At 43.3% G+C, this 20,444-nt stretch overlaps 1 protein-coding gene across 1 annotated transcript in view; it reads left to right on the forward strand.

Annotated features, from left to right (window-relative positions):
* Nucleotides 1-15,397, forward strand: part of LOC141153124 (metabotropic glutamate receptor 6-like) — a 56,330-nt gene extending 40,933 nt beyond the window's left edge. Inside the window, exons 4-10 of the mRNA XM_073637812.1 lie at nt 3,714-3,868; nt 3,962-4,102; nt 5,462-5,662; nt 6,415-6,554; nt 9,714-10,649; nt 10,949-11,202; nt 14,946-15,397. Of these exons, the coding sequence (XP_073493913.1) occupies nt 3,714-3,868; nt 3,962-4,102; nt 5,462-5,662; nt 6,415-6,554; nt 9,714-10,649; nt 10,949-11,200 (1,825 nt within the window). The 3' untranslated portion in view covers nt 11,201-11,202; nt 14,946-15,397. The remainder of the gene's footprint in view (nt 1-3,713; nt 3,869-3,961; nt 4,103-5,461; nt 5,663-6,414; nt 6,555-9,713; nt 10,650-10,948; nt 11,203-14,945) is intronic.
* Nucleotides 15,398-20,444: the final 5,047 nt, after the last annotated feature.

A 20,444-nucleotide genomic window follows, 5' to 3' on the forward strand; every position in this document is an offset into this window, starting at 1 on the left:
GTGTGGTGTCTCCTTCTCTCAGGTAAGGAGGGAGTGCTGCCCGGAACCCCAACACCCGCATTCAACACTACACTACTCCAGGCCGGCTGGAAGGGCAAGATGCACTGTGTTTTTGCCGAGCTCTGTCCCTGGCTGGAATGGGCGGAACCAAAGAGAGGGGGAACCAGTAGTGGGTGTGGGTGGAGGATGTAGAGTAGGGGAGCACCATGATAGGAGGTATATAAAGGGAAGCCATCTTAGGGTGGCAAGGAAGGGACAGAGAGTGAGAGTGAATTCAGTGAAAGGAGAGGAGGGGAGCAGAGTCTCTTCAGGAGCTCTGCTCCAGAAAGGGGCCTAGTAATAGAGGCACAGGAGGGGAGCAGAGGAGAAAGGCTCCATTAACAGAAGGGATCCCAGGGGGTATGGTGAGTGCAGGACGGCACCCGTACGCCCGAGTCTGCCAGAAGACAGAGGGATCAGGCCGCAAGAAGGGAACCGGTCCCTGGGCCAGCCGTGTTACTCCAGGTCTCGGCTGAAAACCGGAAGCTTCTGCACTTCCATGGTGTAGTTGCCACAGTCTCACCCTAGTCACTGTGAAAGGCATCAAGTAGGTCCGGGAACTCCAGGTTGCCCAGAGGAACTTCAGAGCACCCGATCGGGACTGTGTGTGGGGAAGGTCAGGGCAGGAGGGAGAAGACCCGGCGCGGGAAGTCAGTCTAGTGAGGAACATTAAGAAAGCGGGATTCCGTCAGGCGCTCCTGAGCTACTTGAGGAAGTGCTGGACCCCTTGTCTGGTAGACGCAGTGCGACGCGGGAGGCTGACACCCGTACAGTGTACCTGAGGAACTTGAACAGAACTGTGAGTAAACTCGGATGACTGCACTCCACTGCCTCCGTCAGTTATTTCCGCTGCGCCACATCTCCTGCATCACAAGCCCCAGCATCACCATCATCTATACTACACTGCCCTGGGGCCCGCTCCACCTGTGGGGAGCCGTTCCAACCCAGCTGCCCTATCAACAGCCCCAGAGGTCTGAAGCAGCGCTGGTACCTATTACCAGAAACCACAGGTGGCATCACGAACACTTCCTAAGAGCTACCAAATATATATTTTCCTTCCCCTTTTTGTTGACCGCCCTGGGCCACGGACTGGGCCGCCGCCACTGTGACATATCCCTTCCCCAGCACCTATAGGCCCGGCACCGAGTACCCCACGGCCCTGGGGGCGCGTCACTAGCAGAGAAGAAGGATGAAATAGTGGACAGAAATTGTGAGATTTTGGTTAGTAAGGATATGATATCGGGTCCAGAGAGGTAGATCTGTTTGTCATCAGCATAAATATGATACTGAAAGCCGAGGGACTTTATGTGCTGTCCCTGGACAAAGACGTTGATGGAGACGAGCAGGGGTCCTAGAACTGAACCTTGGGCGAAACCGACAAATAGGGGGCGAGATGAGGAGGTAGTTTGTGAATGGGAGACGCTGAATGTCTGAATGTCTGGTCAGTTAGGTATGAAGAGATCCAAGATAGGGCCAAGTCTGTCATACTAAGAGATGAGAAAGTCTGAAGTAAGAAGGAATGGTCCACTGTGTGAAAAGCAGAGGACAGAGTAGTGTGGCTTGGATTTGGTGACTTTAGTCAGGGCAGTTTCAGTGGAGTAATGTGATCGGAAGCCAGATTGTAAGCGGTCAAAGAGGGATTAGGAGGAGAGGTGGGAGGACAGTTCAAGATGGACGTGTTGTTCCAGTAGTTTTAAGGCATAGGGGAGAAATGATATGGGGCGATAGCTAGACACTGAGGATGAGTGAAAGGAGGGCTTTTTGAGGATGGGTGTGACTGAGGCATGTTTAAAGCATGAGGTCAAAACACCAGTGGTTAGTGTTGGGATGAAGACTGCGGTGAGGTTCGGAATGAGGTGGGACAGGATCACGTCTAGTGCACTGGGGTTGACATGTGATCTTGAGTGGAGAGAGGAAAGTTGATCTTCTGTAATGGTGGAGAATCTGGTTTTGGAGGAGGAGAGCTGAGTAGTTATGAAGAGGGACTGTGGGTGCTGTAGGCCAAAGCTTTCTCTGATGTTATCGATCTTCTGCTTGAAGAATGAGGCAAAGTCTTCAGCTGAGATGAGAGGAGAGGGAGGAGGTGCTGGGGGATGGAAGAGAGAAATGAAAGTGTTGAATAGCTGTTTAGGGTTGTGAGACAGGGAGGATATGAGAGATGAGAAATAGGTTTGTTTTGCTGCAGTGAGTGTGGGCTTGAAAGTGGTGAGGAACTGTTTGAATATGATGAAGTGCTCGTTGCAGTGGGATCTTGTCCATCTCTGCTCAGCAACCCTGGAAGCCCGCTTCAGCTCTTTAATCAAGCAGGTGTTCCAGGGTTGCCTGTTGATTATGCGAGTTTTGGTATGCATGAGGGGGCCACGAATTTGAGAGCTGCAGCTGTTGTTATATAAAGCTGCAGCAGCATCTGCATTGTATAAGGAACCTATGTCTGCAAGAGGGAGAAGGGACTCAGAAAGTGAATGTAAATCAAGGTGTTTAAGATTTCTGCGAGGGTGTGCAAGTTTGTGGAGTGGGGATTGTGCACCTGGAGAGGAGAGGGAAGAGAATGCGAGTAGGTTTTGGTCAGACAGAGGGAGAGGTGAGTTAGAGAGGTTAGATAGGGAACAGAGGCAGATGAAGATGAGGTCCAGTGTGTGGCCATTTTTGTGAGTGGCTGCAGAGGACCATTGAGCAAGCCTGAAGGAGGAATTGAGAGATAGAAGCTTAGAGACAGCTGAGTGGGAAGTGTCAATGGGGATGTTGAAGTCACCCATGATGATAGAGGGGATGTTAGCAGAAAGAAAATTAAGTAGTGGTGAAGTGAGGCCAAGTGGTGAAGTGGTCAAAAAAGATGGTGGCTGGCCCTGGGGGGCAGAAAAATGACAGCCGGTTGAAGGGGGAGTAGATGTGCAAAGAAGGTAGAGTAACGGAGGGTGGCAGTGGAATTTGAGTGAAGGAGCAGTTATCTGACAGGAGAAAACTAACTCATCCGCCATGCTTGTTGCTGGGGCGGGGGATGTGAGAAAGATAAAGTCCACCATAACAAAATGCCGCTGGAGAGGCTGTGTCAGAGGCTGTGTCACATCATTTATTTTATTTTTCTTAGCCATTAAAGAGCATCATAACTAGTGATGAGCGATAATGGTCGTTACTCGAGATTTACGAGCATGCTCGGGTGTTTTCCGAGTATCTTCAGCGTGCTTGGGTGTTATGTTTCAGTCACGCCGTGCACATGATTTGCGACTGTTTGACAGCTTTAATACATGTGAGGACTGCCTATTTCTTAGGCATTCCTCACATGTATTAAAGCTGTCAAACAGTCGCAAATCATGCTCATGGTGTGACTAAAACATAACACCCGAGCACGCTGAAGATACTCGGCGAGCACCCGAGCATGCTGGCCGAAAGGGTTAACAGAGCATACTCGCTCATCACTAATCATAACTACTAGATTATTATTATTTTTTTCCCACTGGGAGCAATGCGTGTGTAAACAGGGGATGTGCTGCCGATAACATGATGCTCTACGGGCACAGAACCAACGCATCAGCAATGTATTTGTTCCCATCACTTATTTAGTGGCCTGTCTATACAGGCCGTTAAACGTGCACCAATCAACATTTATATGGTCAAGTTGCAGAGATCATTTCTGAATCCTCCGCTAGCTGAAATAATAATTTTTCTTCATGTAGGCGCGTGTTAGAAGCAGCCCAGCGAGCCAACCAGACAGGTCATTTTTTGTGGGTGGGTTCAGACAGCTGGGGATCCAAGACATCTCCTGTCCTGAGTCTGGAAGAAGTTGCCGAAGGTGCTGTGACTATCCTGCCAAAAAGAGCATCTATTGATGGTAAGTAACCATTGTCCCTGTGACTCTATCAATAAACTTTTTATTTCTCTTTATTAACGGCTGTAAACATTACTTTTTTATTTCTTTTTTTAGGATTTGATCAGTATTTTATGAGCCGGACGCTGGAGAACAATCGACGCAATATATGGTTTGCAGAATTCTGGGAAGATGATTTTAAATGCAAATTAACTCGATCTGCTGCTCAAACGGAAGAGGCGAGGCGAAAATGCACTGGTATTTTGATGTTTATTTTAAGGCATGCAATAGGTGCAGAACTGGATTGGCCCCGGGTCGGCATTGATATTTATGTGCTTACAGGGATCATGGAGGTCGGAACTGGAAATCCTCACCTAAAACAGAGCAAGTCATTTAGTGTATTTTATATTTTATGATATGTGTCCGCAATCATAACAACAGAGCTTACAGTGCAGCTAAAAGTGGCTACATACATGTCCTGCACAGCGGGGGGCTGGACCTCAGGACCAGATACCAGTCAGTGACATATAGTTCAACGTGACTTAAATGATTAAAGAATACTGTATGAACACCTTTTAAAAATGCCTTTGTTTTTACTTAAATGCATGTAATTTGAGCTAAAAATTAGTTTTGTATTTGTGTTTAATTAAATATTTTCCCCATTTGCCTTCTATAGCCTCTGTGTTACTGGCTGGAGATTTAATTAAAGGAGAATCAGTCAGTGAGCTCGTTCTGACGAGGACTTTGTAACTCTTCTTTCTTTTTCCGAGCGCTTCCCAGATGAGTTGTGACCACATAAAAGTTCAGCTCAGCTTAGATGTGGTCTGTGGTCATAACATCAAATGAAAAGAGCTCAGCAAAAGGCAGATAAAAGTCTTACAAACTCCTCTTCAGAACGAGTTCACTGATTGATTTCTCAGTTAATTTATTCTGCAGTAGCGAAAACAGAACCTGGAAGAAAACAAACAATGCAACATTTTTCATGAAACTCTTTTGCAAAAATTACTTTGAGACGAAAAATTCGATTTGGTGCATGTTGACTCGCAGTACCATTGGCATCCATGGCTTTGCTTTTTTTAATTAGCTATTGTGGTATGACGTGACATGTGCATCACACTACACCGATAATGCCATGCCAGGCTGGCTAATAAAAAGAGGAGTCTTGAATGCCATCAGGTAGGAGGCTCTCGTCCAGCAGTCACAGATTACTGATGTGGGTCAGTTTGAGGAAAAAAAAATGTGCCACATTCCCTTTCCCTAAAATCTTGTTTTCCTATGTGCTCATCGTCACTCACTTCTGATAATGGTCTTTTTGAAGACGCATGAAAAGGACTGGGTGGAAGTAAGTGATAATTTGTGGCTTGTTGGTCAAAAAAATATAAATATTTCTTAACTTCGCTAAAGCAACATAAGATAACCAAAAGCGTCCTCCCCAGTAAATCCAGCTGGCATAAAGTAATATAGGATGTGCCCGAAAAGTAGCGAGACCTCTGATAAAATCTAGAGTCCATGGTCTTGTATGTAACGGAACGTATGAATTTTGGGGGGTCTTCGCTCTTCCCAGCAGATGTTGACCAGTGTAGAAGAAGTGAAGTGGCTTATTTTTTTTTATTGCAGGAGAGGAGAGGATTGCCAAAGACTCCAATTATGAACAAGAAGGAAAAGTCCAGTTTGTCATAGATGCAGTGTATGCCATGGCTCACGCCTTGCACAGTATGCACATTGACCTTTGTGCTGGAAGCCTTGGGGTCTGTGACAGGATGGACCCAGTGGACGGAAAGCTGCTCTTACAGTACATCCGCAGAGTTAATTTTAATGGCAAGAATCAGTCTATCATTCATTGTACTCATATCTTTAATTGAAAGTTGCTTTGTGTGAGCGTGGGGCTGGAAACTTTTTGGCCCATGGGGAAGGGTAATCAGATATTATCCACCCAAGGTAATGCAGTAACAGCTCCATAATTACAACCCAAGACTCTTAAGGGACAACATTACTCCTTGGCTGAGATTGCCTTCTCGACCTTACAGTAATGGGTTTGTTATTAGTTCAGAGGGCGCCACTGGCATCTTCTGATTTCCAACCATTATTTGTATAAGTGTGACCCCTCAGGGCAAATGATGTTCACCTCGCCACTTATTTCATAGATGTTTTATGAAATATTAGTCCTCCTGTTCAACAGGGATAACTGTATCTGCATCCAAAAGTTATAATTAAAATTGGAGCATTTGCCCCAAATATAAAAACTAACATTGGATCCAAAACACCTGAGTCGTTCCTTCCTGACATAAATAATCTATAAAATGAGGCCGGATTCCACTGTTTGTGTATGAACCAGCCGTAGGTCTCCGGACCCAAACTAACAGCCTCATAGGCGAATATGTGGCTGATAGTTTGGGATAGCATTTCACAGTTTCCATTAAATCAGCGGACTGATTGTGTGTCAGACAGCTCCTTTATATACTGGACATTTTTTTTTATTTTAAGCTAAAATACTTCTTTTTAATATCGTACGTCTTCTCAATGCTTTCAATAGAAAATAACATATTGATCCTGTTTCTTCTGCTGTATAGGAAGTGCTGGAACACCAGTGATGTTCAATGAAAATGGCGATGCACCTGGGCGCTATGACATTTTCCAGTATCAGATGACAAATTCTTCTGTTCCTTCTTACAGAGTGATTGGACAGTGGACGGAGTACTTACGGCTCAATGTGAGTGCTATTTTACTGCTGTCACCGGAAGTATTACCCTGTATTAAAGGTTTGTACTCATTTTCCTGTCCAGGAACAGACAGCTCCCCTACCTACCTGCTTGCTGGGGGTCAATGTGCTCCTAAATGACCAACAGTTCAGATCAGCGGCATTGTCACACTGCTGGCCTGAACTGTGTGCTCTCCAATGCTGCAAGCATCGGCAGCGTTACCTCTGCAGGGGCATTGAGCTCTCCAGGTCAGTCCTCAGGCCAGCTTCAGATCAGCACTAACAAGCTCTACATGATAGAGTTTGCAAGTGCTGAACATATTTAGCCACCGCTACTAGACTGTAAGGTGGCCGGTAACCTAGGCAATGAGCTGTAAACAAAATTAAAAATCCCACTGTTCTTGAGAACAGAGAGGATTCTTAATTAGTAGTAAACTGCAAACATGCTTGTTTTTACAAGCACTTTGCAATTTTACCCATTAAAGAGCATGAGACAACCCCTTTAAGAACAAGCACAACACTATGTAAAATGTGTATATATAATTTCTATAAGGGCTAGATATATAATACTAGATGGTGGCCCGATTCTAACGCATCGGGTATTCTAGAATATGTATGCGGCCGACCGGGCGCAATCAGCAGAACGTTGTTTAAATTTGGCGCCAAAATCGCTGATTGGTCACGGCCGGCAACTGCGACCAATAAACAAAACGATGTTTAAATTTGGCTGCAATATCGGTGATTGGTCGCGGGTGGTGGCCGCAACCAATCAGCGAACTGTGTTAGTGAGGACCGGAGAGCTTGTTTAAATTTGGCGATAAAAACGCTGATTAGTCGTGACCGCGACCACTCAGCAAAACGGTGTTAAAATTTGGGGCCAATATCGCTGATTGGTCGTGGCCGGCGGTCGCGACCAATCAGCAGAGCGGGGTTTAAATTTGGCGCCAATAATGCTGATTGATCGCGACCGCCGGCCGCAACCAATCAGCAGAGCGGTGTTTAAATTTAGCGCCAATATCGCTGATTGATCGCGGCTGGCGGTCGCGACCAATCAGCAGAGCGGTGTTTAAATTTGGCGCCAATAATGCTGATTGGTCACGGCCGGCGACCGCGACCAATCAGCAAAGCGGTGTTTAAATTTGGCGGCAATAATGCTGATTGGTCGCGGCCGGCGACCGCGACCAATCAGCAGAGCATTGTTTAAAATTGGCGCCAATCTCGCTGATTGGTCGCAGCTGGCGGCCGCGACCAATCAGCAGAGTGGTGTTTAAATTTTGCGCCAAAATCGCTGATTGCTCGCGGCCGGCGGCCTCGACCAATGAGCAGAACGTTGTTTAAATTTGGCGCCAATCTCGCTGATTGGTCGCGGCCGGCGGCCTCGACCAATCAGCAGAGCGGTGTTTAAATTTGGCGCCAATCTCGCTGATTGGTCGCAGTCGGCGGCCGCGACCAATCAGCGAACCGTGTTAGTGAGTACTGGATAGCGAGTTTAAATTTGGTGCCCAAATCGCTGATTGGACGCGGGCAGCGTCCGCGACCAATCAGCACAGCAGTGTTTAAATGTGGCGCCAAGATCGCTGATTGGTCGCGGCCACTGTTTAAATGTGGCGCCAAAATCGTTGATTGGTCGTGGGCAGCGGCCGCGACCAATCAGCACAGCGGTGTTTAAATTTTGCGCCAAGATCACTGATTTGTCGCGGCCGCTGTTTAAATTTTGCGTTAAAATCGCTGATTGGTCACGGGCAGCGTCCGCGACCAATCAGCACAGCAGTGTTTAAATGTGTCGGCAAGATCGCTGATTGGTCGCGGGCAGCGTCCACGACCAATCAGCACAGCAGTGTTTAAATGTGGCGCCAAAATCGCTGATTGGTCGCGGGCAGCGGCCGCGACCAATCAGCACAGCGGTGTTTAAATTTTGCGCCAAGAACACTGATTGGTCGCGGCCGCTGTTTAAATTTTGCGGTAAAATGGCTGATTGGTCGCGGGCAGCGTCCGCGATCAATCAGCACAGCAGTGTTTAAATGTGTCGGCAAGATTGCTGATTGGTCGCGGGCAGTGTCCGCGACCAATCAGCACAGCAGTGTTTAAATGTGTCGGCAAGATCGCTGATTGGTCGCGGGCAGCGTCCGCGACCAATCAGCACAGCAGTGTTTAAATGTGGCGCCAAGATCGCTGATTGGTCGCGGCCGCTGTTTAAATGTGGCGCCAAAATCGCTGATTGGTCGCGGGCAGCGGCCGCGACCAATCAGAACAGCGGTGTTTAAATTTTTGCGCCAAGATCACTGAATCGTATTGCTGAGGACCGGGGAGCGGCGCTGCCTGTGCGGCTACTTCTGCTGCGAGAAGTCGGGAGATGAGCGGCTGCTCGCAGCAGAAGTATCCCGACCGGCAGCGCCGCTCCCCGGTCCTCCCTTGACACCCTAGCCGCATGGAGGTCAGCAGCGCCGCTGGTCGGGGTCCTTCTGCTGCTAGCGGCCGGGAGATGAGCGCCTCGCGCCGGTCATCTCCCTGCTGCATCACCTCCGTCCTGCAGATGAGCCGCTAACGGACGCCATCTTTTTCTCAAATCCCACGTCGCTGATTGGCCGCGGCCGGACCAATGAGCGACGCGGGATTTCCTGGACAGACAGACAGACGAGATAAGACGATTATATATATAGATATGGGTGATGTGGTAGCTCAATGGTTAGACTGTTGGTCTGGGTTCCGAATGCTTCAGACACTGGCCCAAAGTTGACACTATATAAACTTTGGGATAGAAAACCGAAAGATGAGCTTTATTGAAGCGCTTCTGAATGGACTCTGGAAACACACACAAAAAAACAACAACTGCCCCCACCCTCAAAAAAATATATATAATGGAATGTGGGCCGCAAGGAAAACCACTTATACTCTGCGACTGACAACCCTGCCACACACATTAATCCAAACAAAGCTTTTAGTCAGCCTGCTGCTACCATAATCCGGTTGTCCTCGCTCTGGACCCCGTGTGGTCAACATGAACTGTAACAACAGGAGCGCCAGCCGACAAAGCAAGAATGGACTGTAGATATGCAGACCAGGACAAGACAGCACTTACTCCATGGGGGGACATGGATCCCAATATCCCCTCCTCAGTTTATTCTTGCTTTGTGCTATTAACTTGATTTTCCTTTTTTTTTCATCTTGCAGATTGAGGAGATGCAGTGGTATGGTGGGCAGTCAGACATCCCATCATCTGTGTGTAGCCTTCCCTGCCAACCAGGAGAACGGAAAAAGATGGTGAAGGGAGTGTCATGCTGCTGGCATTGTGAGCTATGTGATGGGTACCAGTACCAGCTGGATGACTTCAACTGCCAACTTTGCCCCTTTGACATGAGGCCAAATGCAAACCGAACTGCCTGCCGGCCAACGCCGATTGTCAAGCTGGAGTGGCATTCTGCTTGGGCAATTCTGCCTCTTTTTCTGTCTATTTTGGGCATACTCAGTACCCTCTTTGTGGTGGGGACCCTGATACGTTTTAATGACACTCCTATCGTCAGGGCATCTGGACGGGAATTGAGTTACGTTTTGCTAACGGGAATCTTCTTAATGTATGCAATTACCTTCCTGATGATGGCAGAGCCTGGCATAGCCGTGTGTGCCCTTCGGCGGCTCTTCCTGGGCCTAGGCATGTGTATTTCATACGCTGCTCTTCTGACCAAGACCAACAGGATCTACCGCATCTTCGAACAAGGAAAACGTTCAGTGACTCCTCCTCGCTTCATCAGTCCTGGTTCTCAGTTGTTCCTCACGTTCAGTCTCATTTGTGTGCAGCTGGTGGGAACATCCGTGTGGTTGGCAGTTTTGCCCCCGCACAGTGTAATTGACTATGAAGAGCAGAGGACACCCAACCCTGAGCTTGCCAGGGGGGTATTGAAATGTGACATGTCTGACCTGTCCCTCGTTAGCTGTCTAATGTACTCCATCCTGCTGATGGTGACCTGTACTGTATATGCAGTGAAGGCCCGCGGGGTGCCTGAAAACTTCAATGAGGCTAAACCTATTGGCTTTACTATGTACACCACCTGTATTGTATGGCTGGCATTTGTCCCCATCTTCTTTGGCACTGCACAGTCTGCTGAGAAGGTGAATAGCACAGCTTGGCCATTTGTACCATATCCATTTATTGACATCATCTTACTGGACATTTCATTTAGTTCAGTGCGACATAACGTCACGCCACATCTGTTCCCCCTGTGGTCGGTGAAGAGCCCATTGTTCAGTATACACATCCATCTGCCGCATTTTTGGGAGGCCATACCTTGCATACACACCATTCATCCCTGTCTTGTTGACATCCAGTGATTGGAATCATCTCTCCATAGTCACCATCCAACTTTCAGTAACGGAGACGACTTTTTTTTTATTTTAACCCATTCACTTAGATCTATATCCAGACCACCACGCTGACGGTATCGATGAGTTTGAGTGCATCCGTCTCGCTGGGAATGCTTTACGTCCCCAAGGTTTATGTCATCCTCTTCCACCCGGAGCAGAATGTGCAGAAACGCAAGCGAAGCTTAAAAGCTGTAGCAACAGCAGCGACTGTGTCCAACCGTATGTCTCAGAAAAACAGTGAGCGCCAGAACGGAGAGAGCAAGCCTCCGGAAAAACTCATACCCGAGAGCAAGGGCTAAAGGTGTGTACGCCGGTGGCTGTAGACGCCGCTTCTCATTGTGTGGCACATGCTTTTAAGAAGCCTGAAAGGTCATCCACCTTTGCAAACATTTTTTTTTTTATAATTACGTGCATTATTTGGCGTAATAAATAATTTTTGTAATTGGGTTTTCCGATTTTGCTTTTCAGGCACATTCAATCTTGATGTGATTTGTCATCAGAAATCAGCTAAAGGTCACGGCCCCACTATCAGTATTTGGTCAGTATTTTTTCTCAGGAGTGGGAGCCAAAACCAGGTGAGGAACAATCAGAGAAAAGGTATAATAGAAACAAGTCACCAATTCTGCATTTATCACCCACTCCTGGTGTTGGCTCCCACTCCTGAGAAAAAATACTGACCGAATTCTGATAGTGGAGCCGTGGCCAAATGCTCAGAAAAAGACGGACAAGAGTAAGAAACTCTCCGGTCAGACAGAATGAACTCTCTAATGGATCCTCAGTTGACTCATTCCGCAGCCAGCAATAGATAGCACAAGACAGAGGCTATGGATGACAAAGGGTGCAAAATTTATAATGAAACTAAATTGCAAAAATTATTTTTAGCCAAACATGAATACATTTAAAGGGAAGCTATTGTCAAAAGATTACAATTGATTAAATCAGGTTTTTGTAAATGTATTTTTTTAACCACAACAGTCTGACCATCACTCGATCTTTTGTATTAAAGTGACTAATGAGCATGTGCAAAGATCATTGTGAAGGGGGGGGGGGGGCAGAGCTGCGACATCGCCTGTCGTGATTGGTGGATCTTGTGTTTCAGCTGTTTTACCTGTCATTGTAATCCTGCCTCTGATGATAAGGAAACTGTTGTAAACTCTTCCTGAAAGGACAGGACCATTGGTTGTGTGATATTGCAGCTCAACTCCATTCACTTCAGTGGAGCTGATATGCAATACCAGACACGTCCCGTGGTCAGGGGTGGCGCCGGCACTGGTGTCTCTGGTGGTTAGTGCTGGCTGATAAATTGCCTGTAAATTGCCAACTGGCCCCGATCTACTTTATGAGAAGTAGACAAGAGGCAATAATTGTTAGGGTTTCATATAAGCATGTGTTCGTACAAAACCCTTTACAGTCGTGTCTGGCAGAACATCCTGTGTACACAGATGGATGTGCTGCCGACTAATGGTGAATTTTAGGTCATCAAAAAACATCCGATCAGTGATAATGGAGCAAATTGTGATGGATTGTTCGCTCTCTGAAGACGGTTACACTGAGCAGTGATGGAGAATAATTGTACCAGCGATCACAGCCCTGTGTACGAGGCTCCTAACTGGTGGCAATGGTAGGATAAGAGGACAGATGCCGAAAAGTGATTGTACTAAGCGGTGACTGGAGGACCTATCTTGTCTATTTTTGCAAAGCCTCTTGTACATGTACACTTGTGGGTTTATGCCATAAAAAATAAATGGCTATCCGCAGGAAAAGCAAACAAGCAGCCTTTATAAAGCTGCACTTAGCCTTAGGGCAGCAATGTCCTAGGAGGGGGTCTTACTTTACTGTGCATTGAGACAGATCTCGTAGACCCCGGCAGTCACACTGCGTCTTATGTCTCGCAGTACAAGAAAAGGGTAATTTATGGAGTTGTAACAGGAACAAGCTGCCCGTCTTCATTGTGCACTTTCTGGTCTGTTTCACCAGACACTTTACTCAGCATTGGTCTAAAACTGTACCGCACATGTTCTGTTGTCTCATCTTTATTAAAAAAGCCTTTCCCACAAGGACACTGAGCTGTCCTCATCTGATAGGAGTACAATTCAGCTGTAATTCTTGTGCGACTCCCATTAAGAGCTTCTGCACCTGTCCGGCTCTCCTAAATGTCAAATTGTCCAACTTATGCAGCGCAAAAGGACTTAAAGATGTATTAATGGCAAATTTGACATTTACAAGCTTAGGAAGACAAAAGTCATGTCCAATTTGGGAGCTTTAAGGCCCTGATCCACAAGAATCAGATGAACGAGCGTCCATAAGAAGGGACGTGCTCAGGACAATATCCAGACTGCAGGATAGTATTAATGATCGTTCGCCCCATTACTATTGGCATCCGCCTGTAGCAAACTTTTGGAATATTGCTGATTGGCTCTCGTTCGTGCCAGTGTAAATCAGCCCTGAGTTTTGGCTTTATTACTTGACTCCCGGCTTTCTCAGGAGCAGATTCATTTATAAACTAATAGAGAGAAAAGGATGGTTTAATACTGTGGGTAAAACATAGACATTGTGGGGAAATATCAAGCCAAATGCACCAGAATTATGGTGCAATTTACTCCCCAAAAAAGGTCTTTCATAACCTGCACCATATTTATTATGTGTGTTAGATACTTTCTGCCTCTTGTCTGACAACTGGGCCTGGCCTAAATGAAAAAGGGGACTGGCTTAGCCTGTGACACCGTGCACCAAAATTGGGGTGCACATTTATATCACAAAGAGGTATATTCATCAACACTGGACTGTACGAACGTAGACTAAACTGTCCTAAAATGTGCCCGACGTATCACAGTGGTTCATGCTGCTGGATATATCTGGTGTATTTTAGACTGTTAAACCAGTCTAGTTGCGCTACAATTTTGGCACATTTTGGTGTGAGATTTTTAAACAGGACAGTGGTATCTGTAATCCGTGGGTGGGGGGAGATCAGTAAACAAGCAGGAATCCGGTAAATGGAAGGGATATGTAAACTGTAGAGGGTCTGTAAACAGGACAGGGATTTATGTATATTTAGATTATATGGGGATTCAAGCCTAACCTTAAGCTTAGGTCCGATTTTGTCAAAACAGACTGCTTATTTTGATCAGAGTTTTATCAGAGTGTGGTCAGAGTGTCATCAGTTTTTCTCATACGTAGAGAAAAAAAAAGTTTCTCCATCTTCTAACAGTCCATGAAAATCAGACCACACTCGGATGTCATCCAAGTGCAGTCCAATTTTTCAGGGACCCATAGACTTACATTGACAATTTTGATCCAACACTCGGATCAAAATGGGACATGTCTCCGATATTTTTCGAGGACCACTAGGTGCAAGGAAAAAAATTGGACACGTGAACAGCCCCATATAATATCATAGGTACAAGTGGTATCCGTGGAAAAAACGGATAGCACTCATACGAGAAAAACTGACGTGTGGATGAACCCTCGGATGTACTTTTCCTTTAGATATTGAATGTTAGTGAAAAAGACAGGGTTCTTCAGCAGAACAGAGTATTTGAGCAGACATTTCTATTTTTCCCCAGCAATAGGTAATCAAAAATGCATCCACTAGGTTAGTATTCACACAGCATTAGAAATACCTTTTGCAAGCGACAAATGCCGTTTAACTCAATAATCAGGGATCACATTGAATAAAATTCAGGCTTGGACGTAAATATTTTTTTTATTAAAAAAAAAAAAAAAAGCAACAAAAAAAAAACCACAATCAGGTTTATTGCGCTGTTTAGGAACGCGGTAAGATTTCATTTCCATTCCGCTCGCTTTCCAGTTGCCTAGCAACTGTTAGTTTCTTTCACTGCCAAAGCAGCACCAAGTCGGTCCCTGTCCTGCTTACATGTGGGTGAGGGAATAGAGGAAAGCTTCTCCAGCCCTTCATGCTCTGGAATAAATATTTCAGTGAGAATAAATGAAATAAGGATCCTACTCTGTGCGGCCTCACCCAGGGCTGCAGAACAGATCATGCCAGCTTAATAACTAACGCCTGATTTCTCTATGCGCCCACAGGTAGATGTGATGGGTCACACACCCCCTCGGATGCTGTTTTTTGCAAATGAAACCGGTAACACAGGATTCATCGGAAGGGGCTACACTACAGGACTCATCCAGGTACATAAAAGCAGACGGGGATCCCACAGGAGCGCTCGTCAATGTGGCAGAACACAAATGAACCTCGGAAAAAAGTACTCCAGCGAGAGCTCTGCGCAGCATTACTTAACGCCGCTCCTCTTGACAGAGCTGTGCACAGCAATTAAGCCCTTTCCTGATAAATCTATGCACGGCAGCACTTAATATTTTTCCCAACCAGCCTCCTTTTTCATACACTTCACCTGTCAACATCCTTTATAGGGATGCTAAACCCCTTCCCTGCCAGAATCCTTAATTTATTATTCCTTTCTGATTAAACAAAATTCATTATTAAATGACTGATTTATTTTATTTTTTTTTATACAATTTTCTTGGCAAGTATCATGCTGTAAAATAAATCAAAGAGACTTTCCCCTCAAAATCACCAGTTAATATAACCCGCTGAGTCGTCTCTTTCTTTCAAAGTAAAACATTTTAATTCAGCCATGTCTTATTTTTCTACGCTACCAGGAGGAACAGGACTGGCGTAAGCCCAAACCTTCACTCCTAAAACAAGGAAACACTTCTTTAACAATACTATTTATATATAATCTCTAATTAGAAAGCAATGTAATGTGCAAACTTAGGTTTCAGATCTGTTCCTAAACTGCTCGTCTGCACCTTGCCGCTGTCACTTATATAATGGACTTTAATTCACTGCTTCCATTCTGAATTTATTAATAAAAGTAGATGTTTTAGCTTTGTAGGATGCACATCACTTTCTTCCCAATTCCCCAAATTGCTCTGCATTAATAATAGATCAGTGGACAATGCTCGCTCAGGATGTCTGTGCGTCCTGCAGCACTCTTCCAGCTGTGCATCATGCTACCTCGTAAATCCAGCGCTTAGGACACTGCTTTTGGTTTTCAGGGCATGCTGGAAGTTGTAGTATCTGAACAAATGGAGGATTACAGGCTGCAGATTACTTCTTCATAACCTTGAAACTGTATGACAGACGGTTTCCATAATAATTCCTGACCCTCCCTCTTCTTTAGATATGCCACATAGATTATTTTTATTTGCTGCTACTGTCCCTTTAAGAACCATCATACCCTCATAATTGTAGTCTTATAAATAAATTCTAATGTGGGGTTCAGACAGATGAATTCAGCGTACAGCCATTAAATTGGCAGGAAAAAGCCATCAAACACGGTACGTTTTGCACATTTGAATGACGTTTCCATCTCATTTGTGCGCCTCAGCGGTAAAATCAGGTGTGAACATTTGCCGGGGTAATGACTTATTAATGGGCATTCTTATTAGCTATGATTTAGATGAATGAGCTAGGCCATGTAATATCCCTGAATGATTTAAATGCATAAAAAAAAGGAAAATTATTATTTTTTATTGCACAGTGACATTTGCGCACAATGACTCAAACGCCGATCAGTCATCGGTCTCATAAACAAGAGGCTGCTGGGAAGATAACGCTTCAAGGCTGAAAGGACAGCTGCACCAAAAAATGTACACAAGGGGCCTATAGCAAGAGCCCCAAAATGCCCCCATCTCACCAGTCCAGCCAGGAGCATGCACCCCTCTCTCCTCCCATTCCAGCTTGGAGAGAAGGTATCATGGAGGCCGTGGAGCTGTGTCTGGCTTTCTTATTGCCCCATAGGGACTTGTTCACATATTCGCATTCCTCACATGTATTAAAGCTGTCAAACAGTCGCAAATCATGCACACGGGAGTGATTCAAAAATATCACCGAGTACGCTGAAGATACTCAGTACTCGCCCGAGCATACTCGCCGAAAGGGTTAACCGAACATACTCGCTCAACACTAGTCCTGGCATTTAGGCCTATGTTTCTGGGCAGTAAAGAAATTCTCTTGAGACTTCTCCTAGCCTGGGCTATGGCTTTCATCTTATAGATTGTTACACGTCTTTCCGCAAATGACTCAATAAGTTTTATGCTTCTGTTTTCTATTTGTGCTGGTAAGACGTACCCTACCTAACACTGCAGGGAGTGGTTTATTCTTTTTATTTGTCTGGGATGCAAGCAGGGCTCAGCTGTGCTGTTTGTATTGTATATTGTATCTTTCAGAAGGCAGAATAATTTTTGTCTGGTCTCAAAAGCAAGAAAATGAACAGTCCATACAGAGAAATTGATTTTATGATGCCACAAGTGGCCTTTAAATAGTCTTATGCTGCTGAAGTATCTAAGCTTCATGCTTAGTCTTACTCCAAACCAGTGGACTAAAGGGTGGGTAAAACAAAATGAGAACTATTAATTCAATTGCATTGAATTATATTGCAAATGTTTGTTTTTTTGTTGAATTTCCCCAAATTGTTTTTATATAAATTAGGAAAGTATGCTAAATTATGTTTTCCTCTACTTCCAATTATTTTAAAAATGAGTCCAGCAGCCATAATAAGTGGCAAAGATCCAGTAGGGGTGTATCAGTTTATTTTATTATCTTAAAACCATCACTGGCCTATTTTTAAAAATACGGTAATTATTAGTAGTGGACAACTTATGCAAAGATCAATTTCAATCAATAGACTACTACTATGTTGCTGCCCCTTATGTACAAGATTATAACTACTATTATAATACTGCCTCCGACATACAAGCACAAGACTGTTGTAATACTGCTGGCTATATACAAGAATAGGACTGATCTAATAATCTAATACTGCCTCCTATGTACAAGAATATAACTACTACAATACAGTCCCCTATGTACAAGAATATAACTACAATAATACTGCTCATATACTCAAGAATATAACTACTATAATACTGCCCCTACGTACAAGAATATAACTGCTATAATACTGCCCCTACGTACAAGAATATAACTACTATAATACTGCCCCCTATGTACAAAAATATAAGTACTATAATACTGGCCAATATGTACAAGAATATAAGTACTATAATACTGTCCCCTATGTATAGGAATATAACTGCTATAATACTGCCCACTATGTACAAGAATATAACTACTACAATACAGTCCCCTATGTACAAGAATATAACTACTATAATACTGCCCCTATGTAGAAGAATATAACTACTATAATACTGCCCCTACGTACAAGAATATAACTACTATAATATTGCCCCTACGTACAAGAATATACCTACTATAATACTGCTCCTATACTCAAGAATATAAGTACTATAATACTGCCCCCTATGTACAAGAATATAACTACTATAATACTGCCCCTATGTACAAGAATATAACTACTATAATACTGCCCCTATGTACAAGAATATAACTACTATAATACTGCCCCTATGTACAAGAATATAACTACTATAATACTGCCCCCTATGTACAAGAATATAACTACTATAATACTGCCTCCTATGTACAAGAATATAACTACTACAATACAGTCCCCTATGTACAAGAATATAACTACTATAATACTGCCCCTATGTAGAAGAATATAACTACTATAATACTGCCCCTACGTACAAGAATATAACTACTATAATACTGCCTCTATGTACTAGAATATTACTACTATAATACTGCCCCTATGTACAAGAATATAACCACTATAATACTGCTCCCTATGTACAAGAATATATATACTATAACACTGTCCCCTATGTACAAGAATATAACTACTATAATACTGCTTATATGTACAATAATATATCTACTATATTACTGCTCCCATGTACAAGAATATAACTACTATAATACTGCTCCTATGTACAGGAATATAACTACTATAATACTGCTCCTATGTACAAGAATTTAACTACTATAATACTGCTCCTATGTACAAGAATATAACTACAATAATACTGCTCCTATGTACAAGAATATAACTACTATAATACTGCCCCCTATGTACAAGAATACAACTACTATAATACTGCCCCCTATGTACAAGACTATAACTACTATAATACTGCTCCTATGTACAAGAATATAACTACTATAATACTGCTCCTATGTACAAGAATATAACTACAATAATACTGCTCCTATGTACAAGAATATAACTACTATAATACTGCCCCCTATGTACAAGAATATAACTACTATAATACTGCCCCCTATGTACAAGAATATAACTACTATAATACTGCTCCTATGTACAAGAATTTAACTACTATAATACTGCCTCTATGTACTAGAATATTACTACTATAATACTGTCCCTATGTACAAGAATATAACTACTATAATACTGCCCCTATGTACAAGAATATAACCACTATAATACTGCTCCCTATGTACAAGAATATATATACTATAACACTGTCCCCTATGTACAAGAATATAACTACTATAATACTGCTCCTATGTACAATAATATATCTACTATATTACTGCTCCCATGTACAAGAATATAACTACTATAATACTGCTCCTATGTACAGGAATATAACTACTATAATACTGCTCCTATGTACAAGAATATAACTACTATAATACTGCCCCCTATGTACAAGAATATAACTACTATAATACTGCCCCCTATGTACAAGAATATAACTACTATAATACTGCTCCTATGTACAAGAATATAACTACAATAATAACGCTCCTATGTACAAGAATATAACTACAATAATACTGCTCCTATGTACAAGAATATAACTACTATAATACTGCCCCCTATGTACAAGAATATAACTACTATAATACTGTTCCTATGTACAAGAATTTAACTACTATAATACTGCCTCTATGTACTAGAATATTACTACTATAATACTGTCCCTATGTACAAGAATATAACTACTATAATACTGCCCCTATGTACAAGAATATAACCACTATAATACTGCTCCCTATGTACAAGAATATATATACTATAACACTGTCCCCTATGTACAAGAATATAACTACTATAATACTGCTCCTATGTACAATAATATATCTACTATATTACTGCTCCCATGTACAAGAATATAACTACTATAATACTGCTTCTATGTACAGGAATATAACTACTATAATACTGCTCCTATGTACAAGAATATAACTACTATAATACTGCCCCCTATGTACAAGAATATAACTACTATAATACTGCCCCCTATGTACAAGAATATAACTACTATAATACTGCTCCTATGTACAAGAATATAACTACTATAATACTGCTCCTATGTACAAGAATATAACTACAATAATACTGCTCCTATGTACAAGAATATAACTACTATAATACTGCCCCCTATGTACAAGAATATAACTACTATAATACTGCTCCTATGTACAATAATATATCTACTATATTACTGCTCCCATGTACAAGAATATAACTACTATAATACTGCTCCTATGTACAGGAATATAACTACTAAAATACTGCTCCTATGTACAAGAATTTAACTACTATAATACTGCTCCTATGTACAAGAATATAACTACAATAATACTGCTCCAATGTACAAGAATAT

Source organism: Phyllobates terribilis, unplaced genomic scaffold (assembly GCF_046119375.1).
Source record: "Phyllobates terribilis strain yellow unplaced genomic scaffold, ASM4611937v1 Scaffold_7__3_contigs__length_470593459, whole genome shotgun sequence".
NCBI classification, from domain to species: Eukaryota; Metazoa; Chordata; class Amphibia; order Anura; family Dendrobatidae; genus Phyllobates; species Phyllobates terribilis.